The sequence below is a fragment of the Solea solea genome, chromosome 10 (genome assembly GCF_958295425.1).
Source record: "Solea solea chromosome 10, fSolSol10.1, whole genome shotgun sequence".
In the NCBI taxonomy this organism is placed as follows: domain Eukaryota; kingdom Metazoa; phylum Chordata; class Actinopteri; order Pleuronectiformes; family Soleidae; genus Solea; species Solea solea.
The window spans coordinates 12,744,557-12,765,137 of record NC_081143.1 but is presented as its reverse complement, the minus strand read 5'-3'; the positions used below and the strand labels follow the sequence as shown (position 1 = coordinate 12,765,137).

The following is a 20,581-nucleotide window of genomic DNA, read 5'->3' as shown; positions in this document are numbered from 1 at the left end:
TTTAATTTGAGAATTTTAGTAGTGCTCGTCCTCTTCTTCCAATTTCATCAATTTTCCAAAGTGTCAATTTGGAAAAACTTTTATTTTATGAAAAGTCTAGGTCTTGTCTTTCAACATCGAGTCTTTATAGGACTGGATATTTTACATTTGCTGTGGCATTTAAAACTGTCGTCCTCTTTCCTTCTGAAGCAAAGACATTGCACATGTTGAACCAACGTTTGAAAGAGAAGACATGAAAACATGTCTGTGTGAACAACGATGACGGCTGTCAAAGCAGGAAGTGTTGATGTTTGAATTTTAACTCCTCGCTAACTGACTGTAGATTCAGTGGGATCTGCTCACAGGATGTGTGAAATCAATACAAAATGAAATAATAAATGTGTTTGACAGGAACTCTCACTCCTCAGTCATTAATTCATTAATTAAAAAGAAAAAAAAAATACATGTACTATTTTGTTATCATTTCTTTTTGTAATCCTTTTTTCACAATAATTAACACCAACTGCTGTTTTAATCAAACAAAAAAAAAAAAATCAAGAAAGAAAGAAAAACGACCACAAATGTTCCAGGGGGAAGAGTCTCGACAACACATCAAACGGTCAATTCTATATAGATATACTCGCTCAACAAGTCTGGATCTGTCACCTACTAAAACCAGTCCACCACTTTAAGGCTTCCAAGTTCAACGGCACCACCAAGAGTCAGTTCCTCATCAACCATCAGCTTCATGAGGAGGTGAATATACGATTATCTCAACATTTAAATAAATCACTGCATCTGATGTTTTATAAAAACACGTGCTTTTAAATTCATCTCACTGAGGGCAGCAGAGAAGAGAGAGTGGCTTTAAATACACTTGTCAAGGATTCAAAATGTGTGAACTCTCTCATGAGGGCAGGAGGTGGGCGGGTTCAACAGGTAGTTACGAAATTTTCCATTGAATCATTTTAAAAGGAACATTTTTGACAAAACAACTGTATTATACAGTTTACAATGTAGTACCATGCTAGTGCTGCTGCTCTTGTCCTTAAAAGTTGATTAGCCATTAAGAATCAGTGCTGTTGGAAACTACAACATAAACTACTGTTATTATTATTTTATTAACCCCATTCCGCCCAGGTGCTTTCTGCTCTCACCCAATCATAACATCTGACAGAGAAGGCGGTGGATGAGAGTGCTGAGAGGGGCAGGGGAGAAGAAACAAGAAAAGAAAAGAAAGAAATGAAAAGGAAAGGAAAAAGAAATATTTGCACAGAAAACAGGTGGACATAAACAAATCAGCAAATGTAGAAAATACACTTCATGCATTTAAAATGAGCAACAGTAGGGTGAGGAGGTGAGAGGGAGGTTCACAGTTTTCTCAGCTGAGAGGCAGAGGTGGATGAGGTGTGCATGTGTGCGTGCGTGCATACAGGCCAGGGTCATGGCGTTTAATGACATGCCCCATGGACAACACGGGGGTACAACTACATTCCTGGTCCGACTGAAATGGATACTTTCTGTTGATGTAAAAAGAGTCTCTGTGTTTCCAACACTGGTAAATTCTTGGCTTTGTCTTCAAAATTTCATACAGTCTCTTTAGAGAAATGAAGCCGGCTGTTATAAGTGCGCTGCTGCTCTGCTCTGGTCTGTAGTGAAAGGGGGTGGGGCCAAGGCAGCTATGATGCTGGGAGGTCCGTGGTATAGGAGGGAAGGTGAGGAGGGATCAGGAGGAGAAGGCGGGGCAGGCAGCAGCTCAGACGGGGGGTGCTTTGCGATGCAGTAGATACTGGTGGATGTCGTCTGCGTCGCGCTTCAGCCAGGCTGCGTTGAGGAGGATGTTCTCACAGCACTGCTGCACGGTACGCTCAGCCGAAGGCGCGGGGTGACTGTCAAAGAAACTCTGCAGGGACACAAATTCAATGGTATTAACTGTCGAATAACTGTCAACTCCTGAGAGCGAGTGACAGTGAATCTTGATAAACACTCAAAGCTGCTTTACACTAAAATATTGTCATTCACACCCATTCACTTTCATACAGTGCATCTATGCAGCTCATTTCCTATCCCACATCTTTCAAACCCATTCACACGCTGATGGACACGCAGGGTTAAGTGTCTTGCCCAAGGCACGTAGACTAGTGGAGCAAGTAATCTAACCAACAACCTTCCAGTTAAAAGAGGACTAAATTTGGAGACTTTCAGTTTTTCGATTCTTTCCAAATCAACTACTTTTCTGGATTTGACTTAATTTCAAAATGAAAGAACAAAATACGCAATAATCAAAATAAATCAATTAAAAAAGTATCATAATAATATAAATAAAGTGTTCTCACCTTCACTTCAGTGGCCATTTTGTCGATGGCAAACCCGTCAACTGTGAGCTGCAAAGACAAGCAAACAAGAGATCATAACTCACAAGAATAATAAAAAAAAAAAAAAGAGTCAAATATTCTGAAAAGCATCCGATACTTAATTCAACATTAACACCAGCAGCCCACAAATGTGAAATTAGACTTATATTTATTTACCTTTATGAGCCGTGATATGAGGAAACCGCCCTGGTAACGGCTGTAAAGTTGCTCCCAGTTTTCCTTGACAAATTTCCATGCAGCTTTCCGGCCTTGTTTACTACTTCCAGCCACGCCCCCAATTACTGACACAGTGTCCTGGGGACGAACCTCTTCCTGTTGGGGATTAGAGGCAGAAAAGAAAGATGCATCTTCAAAGATCAACGGATCACCTCTGAGCTCAAACAGGCACACACTACACTATTTGGAAATAATGAGGTAGTTAACAGTAACAACAAAGTAAAACCCCCAGACTGAAAAACACTCTTTGTGCTTTCTGTTTCAAAACTTTAGTGTCCAATATTAAGAAATGTCTGTTACATTTCAAACTATTGTCAAATTAGTTATCAATTGACAAATTACTAGTAATTATAAATGAGTTCTAGCTTAATTTCTTTGACTGGGGGTTTTGTTAATATTAATGACACCTGTCTATATATTTTTACAGTATATAAGAGAATCTGGAGCACACTGGGCACATTTTCAGGTTTGTTTTTGTGTGAAAACTGGACAGAAATTGAAGTTACTCATTCCATATAAACAGTATAATAAGACAATGTCTGTGTATAGTTTTTTTCTCTTTGAATATTTACATGAATCCTTAAGTTAAAAGACAATAAATAAGAGTTGTTTCCTTTAATATTGTGTCCATTGATATAATCTGTAAGCAACAATTAATGTGTTATAACTTTAAAACATTGAGATATAATTACTACTACTACTACTACTACTACTATAAATATGGTCAAATTCTGCAATTTCGCCTTTTTAGTAATGTGGATGTCACCTTTGTCTGACCTTAGATATTCACAAACAGTGAGTCAACTTCTTGACAAGTGATGTAAAGTGGATGTTAGTGAGGCTAAAGAGATGGTTATTAAATTTCAGTCATCAATAGCGTTTGAAATCAGAAATATTCATACTTAACATTTCAGTCTTAAAATAAATTACAAACACAAGTCCACCATATTATCATATAACAGTGGTTCCAAGTCACTACATCATGAACAGATTTGCTGTGGTCATGAATGATATTGTGATTTGGTTCATAATAGATTGCCTACTTTAAAAAGTGGAGAGAAAAATAAACTACAGAGAGCAGAACCTCTCTCTCTTTAACACCCAGTTTAAAAATAGAACTTTACAATAAATGACCGTTGTCTCGCTCCTGCCTACTGTTAACCGCCCCTGAAAAATAAACCCATGTGGTAACAGTGAGGTCGCATGTACCGCGAGGGCGAAGTTGAGGACTTTCTGGATGAGGTCTGGGGCTGAGATGGCACCCAGCACTCGCTCAATGCGATTCTTCTCCTCCATCATGTCAGCTTGTTTGTGGAGCTAAAGGAAAAAAAGAGTGAAAAATGAAAGTGAGAGAAGGAAGTTCCAAGATAAATAAAATAAATCCAATCAACGATGACCTGTTCAGGGATGAGGATGGTGAAGCTCACTCAATTAGATTAAAGTGAAATGTCAGCTGAAGTTTTACCTTGAGCATCGTGTCCAGTGTGGCGCTGTCCCCGTGTTTCAGCACTGTTAAATAAACCTGATGAAAACATAAGCCCAGTCAAATACAGTTTAACAGTCTCATCACGGTTTGTATTGTTTTGCTGCACCGTATCACCCTGTGACATTTCATTTTATACTTCCTGTTTCTACAAATTTTACCTTACCTTTTACTTTCAGGATTACACTGGGTACATTTCTCAATTAATCAAGATTAAATGATTATGAAAATCATTGTTAGTTGCAGCCCTAGAAAATTGATTTGTTACTTAAGAGAACATGGATTTTTATCTTCAGAATTTAACCTGGGAACAAACGTTTTTGAAATCTTAATTTCCTACTATTTTTCCCACTCTGTTTCACAGTTATTCACTGTTAAACCTATAATTTGCAAGAAAAGCTAAGGGACAGTTGTTTGCTCAGGTCTTGACACTAAATAACTTAAAAAGATGAAACCTGTGGGCAATTACATCCATATTAATCCATTTACCGGGCTCCTGAGGTCAGCAGGCAGGACCTGCTTGCCCTCTACATGATCCTTAAATCTCCGTCTGGCCTCCTCCAGAGTGGGTTTGTGTCCTGCCTTCCCAAGCTTCCCAAGGACCAGACTTCTCAACAAAACATCCAGGTGACCTGTAGGACACACAAAACGCCACACTCAGTTTATTCTATTTGGCATTTAATTTTCTAGGGTTTACATTTAGCTCAGTCAGGAGCTGGATTAAAAAAGTAAACATTTAATAAATTATTTCTTTATTCATGTTGAGCTCGCCCCCCTAACCTTCTCCAGGTCTGCTGTCCCAGCCAAGCTTGAGGCCGATAGGGGTGAAGAGGTCCCGGATGAATTCAAGGATGTCTTCGTGGAAGTCGGTGTGGGTCAGGAGCGAGGACAACACTCCCAGGTTGCAGCTGAGGTCGCTCCACACTGTGTAGTTTGGTTCGTTGACAAACGCTTCCATCAGCCTCAGCACCTCCACTGTACTGATCATCCCCGCACGAGACTGGAGGTAACAACATTTTTTTTATCTTTTCACTATTCATGAATTTCGAACTTTGATCTGCAGAATGAAAAACAACATCTGCCACAAGTTTTACTTTGTGCATACATCACTGTGGAAAACAAGTGTGTCTGTCCGCACCTGACTAATGGAGCACTGGCCCCTTTATCTTTTTAATAATGTTAATGTTCTCTTATGTGAGTGTATTCACACCCACAAGCTTCACCCTTACCAAGAGCCTCACTGATGTATTAAACACGATAAAAGATAGAAACACACAGTGAGCTCAGCCAACAGGTGAATGTCGAATTAAACCGACCGGTCAGAGAGCACAACCTCGAGAGGTCCAGGAGAGGTCCTCAGCTATGTGAAGCTGGTTCCCTCCTCTGTTTCCTGAAGTCTATTACCATCTCCTTTCTTTTTGTCTCGTCCCTTCCACTAATGAGGTCGATGACCATGGAATAAATGGTAAGGTTGCTCAAAGTTAATGAGTTGGAAATTTAGAGTTCAGAGTGTATAGCTGTGTAAGGAACGCACCATGACCTCATCGAAAAATTTCGAGTTGTCCATCTGTTGGACCTAGTGGTAATTACTTCAGATAGTGTAATGCAGGGTTTCTCAATCGTGGTCCTTGGGACTCACTACTTTGCATGTTTTCGATGTTTCCCTGCTCCAGAAACATCTAAAACCTGCAGGGCAGTGGGCCCCCAGGACCATGATTGAGAAACACTGGTGTAATGGGCTTCCAGGCTGTGGAAACAGATAACCGAATTTTTGATCAAAAGTGAAAGCCCTAATCTTTACTGTGTTTGTGTGTGTCTTCCAGTCTCACCAGAGAGAAGAGGTCATTCTGCAGGCCGAGTCGATCAACAGGCTGCAGACTGAGGTCTCTGACGCCTGGCAGCAGACTCTCCAGCATGGTCGAGCTGTACTGAATGCGATAGAAGCCAACAGTGCCTGGGTTGATCTGTAAACAGCAACACAACTGGGTCAGATTGTGGGAATAATGTACTTGCACCAGAATTGCCTCACAGACTTGCTTGTATCTGTGCTTTCATCCAGACTGCTAATGCTCAAGGGCTTAATTAACAAATGTGGATGATTTATCTCTGACTTAACAGAACAAACATTAGGATACAGAGAACCTCGGTCTGTCAATGTTATGTCCTCTTTTTAAAGCTGCTGTAACTTTTGGCATTTATTTTATGGCCGTTATTCTGTCCCCGTTTGGTCTTCATGAACAGAAATGTGTAACATTTGTATGCTACATACAGCATACATTTATCTACACAAACTGCTGAATGAGCAGGCTTTTTGACACGCCAATTCACTTGTGAAAGTTTTTGTGGACACTTCTTTGTGTTTTCCGTCAGACTCCAACCTGTTTGCAGCCATCTCACTTCACTAGTGCAATAATCCTGTGGATTCAGTTTGTTTTGACACAAAACAAATCACTTCCTGTATGCAGTGCAGGAATAACACCAGGGTACACAAGGAAAAACAGTTGTATGGAGCTTACAGGCTTAATCAACATTGTGTGCACTAATGTTTTGAATATGGTTTGAATGTAACAAACTTTTGTGCACTACAGTTCAATTTTTGGCTGTACATAGTGGTTGGGAGCTTCAAACTTATTAGGAAGTGAAATGGATCCAAGGCAGTATTTATAGATTTGCATCAGCTGCATAAGGCACAATCAAATTTCAACCCTTTGCACTGTTACACCTCAGATCATGTTTCTGTTCAGGCACCAAAGTCATCGACAGCTCTGCTCATTTCCGAGTTATTCCCACAAGAGTTTGAACAAGTCTGTTCATGAAGTCAAAATAACCAGTAGAGGCAACAGACAGCTTTCATATGCAGAGGGGTTCCAGGGTGGTTTAAGAAGTAGGCAAAGGAAACAACAAAGTAGACAACAATATGGACACAAAGAGCAACAACATGGTGAGAGTAAGACAAAGGGTATCAATGTAAACTTAAGAAATAAATTATGATTCATCCATCCATGAGGGTCGCGCAATGAAGAAAAAAATAATCCCTTCAATTTTTTTGAATAAATGAAAGATAAGAGATCTACAGAACTGTGAGACACTTTGAGATTCCCACTACAGGGTGAATCTGCAACTTGTCCTCCCATATGACAACCAGAAACTCCACGAACAACAAAAGCAGGCGTCTTCTTTTAAGTCTCCAGTTCAGCTGGAACCACAATCTCATAGTCACATCCATGTTACAGGGCAGCATACTGTAAACCAGCCAATGTTAGGCAATAATAAACCCCTCCTTCATTCAAAATGGAGTTAAATTTTACCAGAAATCAGTAACTGTCTAAGTGTAAAGTTCAACACATTTGTATGTTCAAGGCCTTTCCACGCATCTGTCATAGCCAGATGTAAAAATGAACACACTGGAACATCTGTCCAATGTCAAAGAGACTGTTTGACATGGGACAGATTAGTCACCACTCAATATTTCCACCGTCACAACATTAATTTAGTGAAACTGATGTCACTAAATCAAAAGCTAATCTTAAATAAATCAGTGAGAGGAGATATCATTGCTGCCTCACCTTGATCCACTGCTCTGGAGTGACGCTGCTCACAGTGACAGTCACCTCGGGTCTGTCCAGCAGAACCTCGAGCTTGGAGCACTTTGGGTCCTCGCTGGTGCAAATACTGATGGGGATCATCCAGCTGGGACATTCCTCACCTGTCCAACACATGAGCAACAGAGGTTTCATTTTCAAATAAACACAAGGCTAAGTTTTCTCCATTTACCAATGTATGTATTTTTGTATTTAATTTAGCAGGAAACACTCACCATTGTGTGGTCCACTGGCACAGAACTTCTTCTGAGATAACTTGACGATGCGGTCATCACCTTGCTGTAAATAACACCATGTTCAGTGTGAGTATGAGCAAATAAACAAGCTACAGACTTAGACTAGAATAACAGCACAGTGTTTTTTCGCTTTCACAGATCAGTTGCAGTTTCAGCCTACACTTTCACCCCAGACTTGTTATAAATAGTGGACAACAACCTCCTGGTCATATTGTCATGTTACCAGTTAACTATGGAAAATCACACAATTCCCACAACTTTTTCAAGCGACGTCTGAAAACTTAACTCAAAATGATTGCCTCATGGCGTTCCTGAACCTTCACATTCACAATGACCTTGTACTCTGACCACAAAACTCTACTCAGTTCATTCTTGAAGATTTGTAGCAACATTTGAAAGAATTCTTAAGATATTCCACTCACAAGAGTGAGGTTGATGTACGAACATATAGACAAACAGAAAATATAATCTGGATGGTCACACCTGGCACAGGTGCCAAATCAAACTGACCGATCAAATCGGCAAAATGAATATTTAATATTTCTATTGCCACATTCAACATACAGTCATTTTGTTGTTCTTTTTCAGTAGCGTGGGTGTAGGGAAGCTCACCTGTTCCTGGTCCACCACAATAATTGGAAAGCCCATCTGCTTGGTCCACGAGCTCATCACGGCAGCAATGGGTTTCCCACTGGCCTGTTCCAGACAGTCCCATAAGTCCTCTGTGGAAGACAGTCACAAATTAGGACTTTCCAAAAAAAACAAAAAACTTACAAATCTGCTTCTCCTCGAAAGAAACATTTCCAGACCGGTCTTACCTGTCGATGCATTCTTATGTTGGAACTTCAAAAGATATGTGTGCATTCCTTTCCTAAAGTCCTACAAAGAAAGAATAAGAGGTGAACGTTCAAGGGCAAAATCTAAAAGAAGAAACACCATCTGATGGTAAATGTGAGACAACCAACCTCATCCCCTATGTAGTTGTGCAACATGCGGATCACAGATGCTCCTTTGCTGTAGGAGATGGCGTCAAAGATTTCATCTACCTCTGAGGGGTGGCCCACGTTCACCTGAAACATTAAAACAACAGTTTGAAGTCAAGCAGCTTTCATGTTGAAAATACTTCATCATATAGACAATCAGTTTCTACCCACACAATCATAAATAACACTTCTGAATCACATACATACACACAAGTCTATAGTCCATGTCTACCAGCAAAGTAATCATGACCACAATCCTAACATACTAGATGAGTCAGCAGCTTCCAGATTTATGACGTGAATCTCTGCAGGAACTCTGATTAAGACCTTCCGACTGTGCAAAGCAGCATTACACCTCTCAGTGTGTAGCCAAATGGAAATTAGGAAAAGGATCACCTCTATGGGATGGCTGCTATCCAGCGCATCCAGGTCCAGAGCGCGGGTGTAGTCGGCTGAGACGAACTGAGTCCAGATGTCGTACTCTGGGAAGCAGTGATCCACGCACAGATACTCAATCCAGGATGCAAAGCCCTCATTTAGCCACAGATGGGTCCACCATTCCTATAATCATGCACACATGCCATCAGTTGGTGCTTCAGTTCTTTTAATCAATACTGTCAGAGGTGTTGTAAATAATTGTCTTTAAGATGCAGACACGGATGACTTCAAATGGACATTTGCAAACAGCTACAACAGTCAGCATGTAAAGCAGTAGTGAATTTAATAATATAGGCTTGCTACCGATACTTTTGCTAAAGGTTATCACGCCGTCAGAATCTGAAACCAACACATGCCTACGTATTGACACTGGTTGTTGATTTTTCATTTTGTTTTTGTGGAACACAAAGTTTACATTTAAGTAACTATCAGATTACTTATACTGTTTGATGAAAATCTCGACTCAAATGGAATCATTGTCCTGATAATCATAAATAAATCATGAGGCCAGTGCAGAGGAACAGCCCTACTGGAAGTAGATATGTCATTATGACAAAGCATTCATATAAACAGGTGTCTGAGGTTGTTTTCAGTAATGTTATGGCAGGTTGTAGCAGGTTACCATGGTGACTAAGTTTCCAAACCACTGGTGAGCAAGTTCGTGTCCAACGACCAGTGCCACCCACTGTCTGGATGAAGAGCAAGAGTTCTTCGGGTCAATAAGCAGCGCTGTCTCCCTGAAAAAGCAAAGAAAACTCGAGGTTGACATGTGACACGTCTGAAGGTCAATGCATCGTCTAAGCAGCAGCACATTTCCCTCCATCAGATGTTCAGAGGTCATTAAGAAAACCTGCAGGTAGGTTGATGAATTTCGCCTGCTGCTGCCGTCTGCTAATCACCTGACAGGTGGCAACATGTTTAATAAACCGTAAAGCAATAAAGAAAAACTTGTTGGTCAAGTTGTGACTAGCTTTTATTTGACAAATTTTCCGTTGTTTTGTCTTTCCTTGTGAATTAACTTTACCTGTGAAAAGTGAAAATATAAAACTGAATACAACATAAACCAAACCAAGGTGTCCCTGATAATGTGATCTGTTCTAGTGCCTGGCCAATGAGAAGATTTGAAAAAGTGTTTGATAGTGAAAATAAAAAAAAAAAGGTAAATCAATGAATCAATCAAATCATGATATTTAGTTTACCTGTAGGTAACAAGGCCCCAGTTTTCCATGGCACCTGTACAAGAGAGCGAACAAAGTGTTTTACTTGTAAACATTATCAAATGGATGTGTGTCTATGTTGATTAGGGTTGTCACCTTTAAAAAAAAAAAAAAAAAAAATCAAGCTTGAATTTTTTTTTTTTAGAATGATCCGTATTAAAAAAAAAAAAAAACCCAGGTCAATACAGTTTGAACTTGTGAACTTTACATCCCACGTTCAATATTGAAGTTTGACAAATGAATGTGTTTGTGACAACTTACCAGCAGCAAAGTCAGCAATAGCTATGAGATCGATTTTAGGCAAGGGATAAGGAACACTGAAATATTCTTTGTAGAAAGGTAGGGTTTTGGTTGCAACCTGGGAAAAAAAATAATACAAGGGAATATATTACACATCGGCTATCAAAAGATGCAACACAGCAACCAGTTGGTTCTTTTATTGTCAAGTTTTCTCAAGCCATTACGTTCTCTTAAGTGATTAATGAAGAATTATCTGGAAACACCAAAGTGTTTCAAAGGTGAGCTCACCTCCAGCGCAAATTTCCCTTGCTCTGCCTTCCCTACAGGTGTGTAGACGCGTACTGTTACACCATCTGATGACGTGCTCTCCACAAAGTCATATTCACCAATGACAAAAGCTACAAGGTATGTGGACATGATGGGCGTGGTGGCGAACTTCATTTCTACAAGGTTTTCATCCTCTGCATATGGCTTTCGATCAATGACATTCTGCGACAGGAGAAAGAAAATGGTTTAGTGCGGGGACATCATAAAAGACAAGAGCTGAACTGTTACAGTTGTGAGTGAGACAACACAACAGAAAAATACTTAGTAAGGAGAGCATGACCCACCTGTGTAAATAAATAAAAAAATAAATTAAACTATAATATAATAATAATAGTGGACATACAACCTTTCACTGAAATGTTTTTATTTTGTTGTCAACAGACAAAACAAATTAACACAATATAGTGATCAAAGAAATTAATAAAATAACTTTGTGCTGTTACACAGCCTTGTATGCAAACCATCAGTGATGGATAAACAGGTTTAATGAGGAAGCTAACTGTGCAAACAAAGTCTTATGACATCTGACAAATCATTGACAATTATTGTTGCATCAACTAAACCATGCTTACAAACAAACTTATCATACACTGTTCTGAGTTGCTCGTAGTGACATGCTGCAGTGTTTGTGCGAGGTGCTGCCTGTTCCACCCGACACACAGAGTGAAATTCTCTGACTATGACAAATGTGTGGTTTATGTATCAAGATAGGACATATTTATAGTTTGGCAGCGACGATGTCAGAGGTGAACAGCTCCGCTAATGTATGTACGCACAACGCTCACTGTCTGGTACAGAGCAGCGGTACCTCTGCATGTCCTGTTAGATTCAGTGCTGGCTCAGAACTTGAAATAAAACATTTCTGTGCCGCAGAATGCAGTTTTAAAAACACTTGAAGTAAGAAAGGAATAACTTAGAATTTAAAAATATGGTTTATGTATGAAGGTAGGACATACTTAGGACATATAGCCGTGTTGCCTTGGCCCGTCTCAGGCTCAGGAATCGTTTTTTCGAAGATTAATCATATAGTAGGTCCATCACTAAATTTATGCCTAAAGTTTTCTTCCAGGATTGCTGAAGGCTTTTCCATAACTTCAGACTTTGGGTCCTTTATGCAGCAATACGAGTTCCACCGATCAATAACACTGGGTTGCCTGCAGACGTGCCTGTAAATTGGTGCACTTTTTTAAAGGCGACATAGAATGCTTGTATCACACATATATGTTAGTTATGGAGGTCTACTTACATATATTAACTTGTTTTCATGATTAAAAACCTCCTAATCGCTGCAAACGAGCCGATCAAAATATCTCCTCGCTGACGCTCTCGTCAGCCGCGCTGTTTCAGACCAAACAGTTGCTGTGATTGGCTAGCCAACGAGAGCTTTCCTACTGTCCTGTGATTGGCCAGGTACCTGGAAGTGACGTAATAGATAGGCCAGCGCTCAGATACACAGCTCCCCCTCTGGCACGGTGGATGCTCTGCATCTCAGCAGCTACAACGAGACTAGTTCTTCTTCTTCTGCGGTTGAATGTACGCAACCGGATGTGCCCGGACTAGTGCCCGCACCGGGAGGCGCTACGGTGGTGAGGATTTCTGATGACGACATCAAATTAAGGAAGTGTCGATCCGCTTCGCAGAGCCCAGGAAAACAATACAACACTATTTTCTCAGCAGTGGCTGAACTGTTTGTTCTGAAACTTTAGGGTTTCATAAACGAGGTAATGACGCAGATACACACAAAAACGCAGCGTTAATTGGAGCTTCCGGTCTATGTCACCTTCAATACATCAGCCGATAGATTTCAAAAATGCTAAATATTGGTATATACCGTTATATTGGCCGAATCCTACATGCGAGTTGTCCTAGTGACGGTTCAGGCGTCTCCCAATGATACCTCAGACAGGTATATGCAAACCAAAGCTCAAGAGGTGGACCATCATGAGTGCAAACAGAGTCCCTTTTCGTGCTGGTTACCTACTGGTTCATTAAAAACATTGCAACCCTAAAGTAAAGTAGAATATTGTAGTTCTTTCTGTGGCATGGACCCAAAACCAGACGTTCAATAGTGCCAATACAGGCGACGCAGACCTGCTCAGGCTTTGACAAAGGTGACATTCACTATACTCTGTCACTTTAAATAATCATATTTGTTAAATAAAAGAATGTTCTGACGTAATCTATGGTGGGTTCATGGCATCAGAAAACCCCAGATTTAGCATCATCATTCAAACAGCTCAATGAACTGTGTTAGCCTGAAGGGAAATGGAAACAGTCTGAAGCAGATGGTGCATTCTGATGCAATTCGGTTTCTCAGTGGGAGAAAAGAACTCACCATATTTGACAAAGCTACTCGGTCCTTAGGAACTATCAGAGTGATGTCAAAGGTGGCTTTAATAGCTGGCTCGTCCCAACAGGGGAAAGCTCTGCGAGCATCCGTGGCCTGGAGAGAGAGAGACATGAGAGGGGGAGGGACATGGAGTGTTCAATCCACAGTCTTTCTGCAAGTCATCATCACATTTCCCTGATCCTGTCAGATTGAGGTTGTAAAAAAAAAGTTTAGATAAATATTGAATTAAAAAGGTAATTATTACAGAGGGGGAAAAGCATACAATAAATATCATCCAAAAGATGTAGGGAAACGGGTACTTTTCCTCAATGCTGGTGAAGTTCTGTGTCATGATCACACCTCAGATGATGAATGCAATTTCTATCCTCATTTGTGTTCCAAACTATTTAACTAGCAATCATGGCTACTGCAGCTTTAAATTAAGACTCATCTATGTGTAGTGTGCATGTGTTACATACACTATAAAACCTATGTTTTCGTCATCAATACAACTCAAGTTTACGACTGTGACTGTGTATTTTTACTATCAGTTTCACCAGTGTGTTTATCTGCACTTGGGACTTGAAAATCATGTCACATTTTGTGAAACAGTATTGCATAAAATATTTTCTTTGGAGTTGGTTAATCCTTTACAGAGAAAGACCCAACTTCTGTGGGTGGGTAATGTTATAGCTGGTTCATGAACTGGCAAGCTAATCTGATAAACTGATATACAAATTAGACATTTTATACATAACACAGAAACATACACTAGTAGGACAGTACTGTACTGTATATGACTCACTTTTTTTTTTTTTTTAAATTGAATCACTGACCAACCACCACAAACAGTTAAATGAAAGTGATATTATTTTTATGCTGACTCACGTTTGCCATAAAGCTCTCTTGAGTCATGTTCTGTGGCATGAAAGAATCGTAAAAAAAATCTGACCTCAAGCAAAATACCTGTCAAAATACCCCCTGACACACAGACAGATCCACTTTTACTTTCCCAGAAATGCACAGACCAGCATTACAAAAACATCCATTCATAGAAATGACATATGACGCATTGCCTCATCTTTTCTATGAACAAGGGTCACATGAAGAACACACCATGCAAGGCGAGTGAAAAAATATTCCATTTCCCTGCAGCCATCAACTCACCTCAAATTGTGTGACAGCAGCATAGCGGACGTCTCCAGCTGCGGTTGTGTATTTACTTCTGTAGAACCCTTTCATTTTGTCGTTCAGCTCCCCAACAAAGTCAACCTTCAACATACCTGAGCCTGTGGGGCGCACCAAAGAGATATACCGTTATTCTTTACCAGCAGTAATAATTGACTATTATGAGCAGAGCCAAGTCCCTCCTTCCTTACCTTTCTGAAGAGATCTAGGAAAGCACAGAGTAACTTTTTCATCCTCGTTTTGATAGTTGAATCCTGTGGCATTGATTTCTACAGGAAGAGGAGGAAAATGAATGGCAGAGCAGACGGTGTTTGCTCTGGATAATTATCCATTAAGATTGTTTTTAATGCAAACAGAGTGGTCAAGAGATATGTGCAAATTTCACTTGTGGCAATACATTATTGTCAGAGCAAAAACTGGGCACATGTGAATTACATTGACAATTGCACCTGTTCACTAACACGCAGTATAGACAAAGAGGGTGACTTGGCTTTGTTATTGCCAGTTGACTGGCACATCACAACATTATTATGTTATATCACTTTGTTTGTCTGGTCCGTCTTCCCATTATATTCTTTAATAAACTGCATACACTTAAATGATCTTCAGCAGGACTTTAGTTTATGTGCTCCTCACAGTGAAGGGCCAACTCAACCTTTTAGGGTGCATTCACACCAGCCTCGTTGAGCATGCCTGAATCAAACCCTGGAGCGTTTGTACAGTTTGTTTGGGTTGAACGTAGTCCGTAGCCATTCTGTCAAGCTCAACCAAACTATGGTGAGCTTGACAGTTGTGGTCTCTGACCGCTTGAAAGTGAACTATGGAGCAGTTCATCACTGGTGACTATCCATACCTTTCACTGGAAGTGTAGTATATACAACTACAGCCTCAAGTGCTCTTATCTGCTATATAAGTATATATTATATAGCACAGTATATGCTAGATAAGTAAGGAGAAGGGAGAGCCAGGAGAAGAGCCACTGATTAGACAGAAATGAGAACAGCACACCCATCCAGGAGGAAGAGTTGGGGCCTCTCAGACCTGAAGGATGGACACCATTTAACAGCATTAGTTCTCCGACTCTTTTCTGACTACAGTACATGTGGTTCTCTTTCCGGTTCTATCAGCTCCTCATTGGGGAATGTGGATGAGAACACTGAGGCTGTAGCTGCTCCACCTCACCCACCCATAATCCGCCTGTTGGCCTTTGGGTCATTGCTCATCACCAGAACAGCACCGCAGTTGAACATTAACCTAAACCTGCACTATTTCTGATCACATGACTTTTGTTTACAATTTATAGGGAGGTTGAGATTATTTAGGATAACTGAAGCTAACTCAGAAATCCCAATAAAGCATGATCCTTACCTTCTCCTCCTTGTGGTACAAACGAAGCCTTGATGATGTCCATGTCAGCACAATTCATCACAATCTGATTTGTGGCTTGTGTAACCTGCAAATATTGACATTAAACAGCTTCATTACACTCAGATAGTCTCCTCTGTGCTAGGTTCCTCTCAGTCACTGTGATGGGAAGATAAAGTTTCAATTAAGTTCAATGTTTCCATGACACTGACAACAGGACTTGACATTGAGAATGTGAAGAAGCCAGATTTTAGCTTATGATGGTAAATCTAAAATAAACCTTGTATTCAAAGAATTGGGAGACTCTATAGACAAATCCGGCGAGCAGTTTGTGTGTTTCGCCATCTAGCGCCGCCGCCATTACAGCGGCACGTCGTCCGTCACTCTCTGCTGTCCTGCTCTGTTCTGCGGTGGTCACGGTCACTTCTCCAAACCTGTGCCTGCTGCAGCGTTTTGCAGCCGAGAGGTCTGGATATTCATTTAAATTGTAGGCCTACTAGGAAGCAAATTATGTTTTTAAAAGTAACTAAGCAATGTAATGCAAAATTACAGACTTAAAAAAAGTATTACTCCACAATGAACTACAGTAATGTGAGTAGTTGTAATTATTTACCTACACCACTGATTACCTAGGCTACTTGATGTTTACATTGTGGTCATTAGGTTGCCCTAGTTAGAGCAACTTACGTCATATTTCACAATAAAAACACATTGAGTTAATTAATAAAAAGCCTTGATAGAGGCATCTAAATGTGAGCTAGCTAAGTGAGGTTAGCTTAGCTGATATTACTTTTTGACTGTGTTAACCTAGGTAGCCGCTTCCTGTTTATTGTGAGATTGACGAGTGTTAACCAAAAGTTATTGTGATGTTGCTGTTGGGAACAAAGTCCCTCTGTTAATATTTTTGACCCACTTCTGGTGAACATCGTGGTCCTCTGCACTCCCAGGGAATCGATTTAGACCATATGGCCGCAGAGAGGGGCACGCTTCATGAGGTAAATGTTTGTGTAGTTTGCGTTCCGTTTTTATCCAAATTTGAATTTCCCACTGCTGTTGGAGCAGCCAAGAATTGCGCAGGTTCTTCCCGACTTGTTGTCATTGTTGTCAATATTAATGCTGCATAAAAGGTACAGGTAAAAGTAGAAACACTTCTTATGACAGCTCCCATTCAACTGCACATATACTGGAGGGAGACGCCACCGCAGCAATGGCGGCTTGTTTAGTTCCGGTACTTGGCCAGATTCGTCTATACTGACGCTCAACCTCGTTTGACACTTTGACTTTACAAAACTCAACAGCTCACACAGCGTTTTTAATTTATGCTCCGGCCAAAGTTTTTTTTTTTTTTTTTTAAGTGTCCAATTACAGGTAAAGAGAGCATGCTAATAATTAAGATTGTTTCTGGTCATGAAAACAAAAGTTTTAACAGTCTGAGTTTACACAGTGTGTGTGGTGTATGTAGTAGCACAAATACAAGAAAAACAAATGTGGTGTCAGTTGTAACTAACTGATGATGTGTTTCGGGCTGCAACTAACAATTATTTTCAAATTAATCGATGAGATGTTTGGCCCACAAAATGTCAAAAAATGTTGATCAGTGTTTCACAAACCCGGAGAGACAATGTTGTCAAATGTCTTGTTTTGTCCACAAAAAAATATTCAGTTTTAAGGATTTTAGAAAACACTCAAACCAATTAATGGATTATCAAAATAGTTTAGTAGATTAATTTTGTAATTGATTAATCGATGTTGCTGTTGCAGCCCTAGATGTTTTTAGTAAAATTGTTCAGATTCTGCAACACTTTTAATGCATAATGAATCCTATATACTGTGGAAGGGCCTCAGGAAAGAGAGCCTCCATCCCAAAATATTACAATTTAACCATCTGGAGATCATCACAGGTGTGTTTTGTGTTGCTTTGTTTTTGGAGCAATTTTCCCTACCCCAGCTTTAAACACTGTACTTCTACTTCTAATTATATACTGTACAGCCGATAGCACCAGGCAATGAGGAAACCGACTAATCAACTAATCTGTGAAGCCATGAGCATGCATTTCACAAGCTGTTTAAACAACAGTTTATCTTTAACTCGTGCTGGGCTGATATGGAGCCATCATGCAAATGACACCAGCATGTCACTTTTTAGACAGGGAAGTTTTAACATCTACAAATACCGTTTTTACTTTACTAGGTACAACTACCACATATAAAATGTTATTAAATTATGTGGTATTAAATATTTAACTGTGATTATTTGGTTCATCTTGTATAACTCAGGGTTGGGTAAATAAACCTCTGTGTTAATTTATACCACAACTATGATGCAAACACATCATTGAGATTAAAATACTGTGTTGTAATACACTGCATTTCTTCCATCTATCCATAAGATAACAATAACCTATTTTTAAGCATGCTGATTCAGGTGTGTGATTACTTGGTAGGATGTTTGCATGCTGTTGTGTCAGTGTTGCAATAACATGGCAATTCATGCATTCTAATGTACCATTAGGGATCTACACGTCCAAAAAATAACAAATAAGACACCTTTCTGTAGAAGATAGGATGAGTATGTGAACAGCCCAAAGCACAGCAATTCATTATTAATCCTCTGTAAATTAGATATGCTGGCCCCAAATATTATTTTTTAAAATGTGTGGAACCCTTCGAAATTTACTAACCACTTGGCACTGGCCCTTACCACAGGAATGAGGGTAGTGTAAATGATAGTTAACTGGTCAAGTAAGAAGTTAATGGAGGTGAAAAGAATCCTTTCTTTCTTCAGTTAGACAGGCATTGTGACATATTGTGTTCTGATTGTTTTGTCATTGATAATCCAAAAAAAAAAATGTCATGATATTATTATTATTAGCATTGCATCGTGTTGGGCAACGGATTGCAAATGCTATCATGACTCATCCTATAATGAGGGATGAATCAATACTGCTTTTTCTTTTCAGATACTGAAACCTATAAAAATATTATGTCACTAACAACACATTTGTGTTGATGCATTCACCACCTAGCCACAACCTGCCATTTTAAAAACATCATATGATCATCAAATCATATGATCTGAGGGGTTTAAGATTTAAGTTTAGAATTATTTTTTTCTTTTTCTCATATCCAACCAAGTGATTGCCCAAATACCAATATTGAAATATGGATCTTGTATCAGCGCATCCCTGTTTGCGATTCCGTATAACTGTACAACTCCCAATGTTCAGCACAAACCGTTTAAAAGTTGGAAACAGTAGGCATATTAGGTGTTCCTAATAAACTGACGTAAACCATGGTTGAACTGAATGACGGTGGGAGGGGGCGACATGATGTTGCCATGATTTTGCAAACACTACAGAGCATTGCTAACGGCTACCTGGCTATAGCTAACAGCGAAAGTAGCGATGGAAGGTCAGGAAACAGTAGCTACAGTGATGTGTGAGTGTTAAAGGGGCTCGTGGAGCTCTTTCAGCAAATTAAAGCGCACTGACACGCGCGGTTAGCATGCTAACATACACGGGTTGAGACAGTTGGCTAAGCTAACATGAGAAGGCAAGTCTGCTGGTTGTGTGAACGGGAACGGGTTGAGCGAAATCACATAATTTTGCTCGCGACTAGTTTCACCAACAGTCAGTCGTCATTAGCTCTCCGGTCCTGGGTTCAACACTTGATCAGCAAGTAACCACCAGCTAATGGTGAAAAGCACCCACCCTGTAAGGCTCGGCGAACACCGCAATTAGCCGGCTACTGCTAATGTTAGCTGGTCCGATTACATAACAAGAACACACAAACCCAACCATACCTCCACCAGTGCCTCTAGCCTGCCCTCGAAAGTGAAGTCGATCAAGTCGGGCTTTAGCCATAAGCCGTAGTTGACGGGATAAACGTCAGTTGGTAGCCGTACGAAGGGCCTCCTTTCGGGCATGGTTCCTGTGTTTTTGTCCGGCTGCGCTGACGAGCACGGTATTGCAATGTCTGTGTGACAGTTTGTAGCGTAGCGGGCTTTATCGGTGAGCAGAGCGGGCCTCGGCAGCAGTGAGGGCGGACAGCAGGTGGTGTGACTCCGTGTGTTCAACCAAACCGTCTTTAGCTACTCCACTCTCCTCTCTCACCCCGCACACACGCACGGACGCACAGCCCAAACGACTCCGCTCAACGTTGGTGCGCGTGCGCACACACACACACACGTTTGCGCAGCTATACTTCATAGGACATTGTATTGACTTTCTTTCATGTAGACAACCATAACCATGGCCAGTTAATGTCTAACCCTAACTTTAACCCAACTACAATTCAAAGCCCTTAACTTCCTCAGAAATTAGATTCTGTCTCACTAGGATCCGGTTTTGGTCTCCATACTGTCCTGAGTCGAGAAATATCTTCTTTCTTTGATTTGTACACATTGATTGAACACAGTCATAGCATCATCATGTCATCAAGTGACTGGGGTAGAGCTACAGAACTTTGTTTTGGGTCATCTTTTGTAATCTAATAAAATGTATGTAACTGTACTATGCAACTTTTAAATATAAACAAACGACTGAGTTACAATGCTGATTAGGCCTTCCACAACATTCCCATTGGATGTGATCCTGGTATGGTT

General features: G+C 40.3%; 1 protein-coding gene across 1 annotated transcript; it reads right to left on the bottom strand.

Annotated features, from left to right (window-relative positions):
- Window positions 1–63: 63 nt before the first annotated feature.
- Window positions 64–20,273, bottom strand: npepps (aminopeptidase puromycin sensitive). Its single transcript, XM_058641357.1, has 23 exons — window positions 19,781–20,273; window positions 15,982–16,066; window positions 14,805–14,882; window positions 14,593–14,714; window positions 13,432–13,539; window positions 11,058–11,258; window positions 10,791–10,887; window positions 10,512–10,545; window positions 9,935–10,049; window positions 9,271–9,435; window positions 8,857–8,961; window positions 8,710–8,770; window positions 8,504–8,613; window positions 7,871–7,934; window positions 7,620–7,759; window positions 5,883–6,017; window positions 4,834–5,053; window positions 4,543–4,685; window positions 4,036–4,092; window positions 3,780–3,887; window positions 2,511–2,666; window positions 2,316–2,363; window positions 64–1,882 (listed from the first exon to the last, which is right to left on the bottom strand). The coding sequence occupies exons 1-23, from the start codon at window positions 19,901–19,903 to the stop codon at window positions 1,736–1,738; spliced, it is 2,622 nt and encodes an 873-aa protein (XP_058497340.1). The 5' UTR covers window positions 19,904–20,273; the 3' UTR covers window positions 64–1,735.
- Window positions 20,274–20,581: the final 308 nt, after the last annotated feature.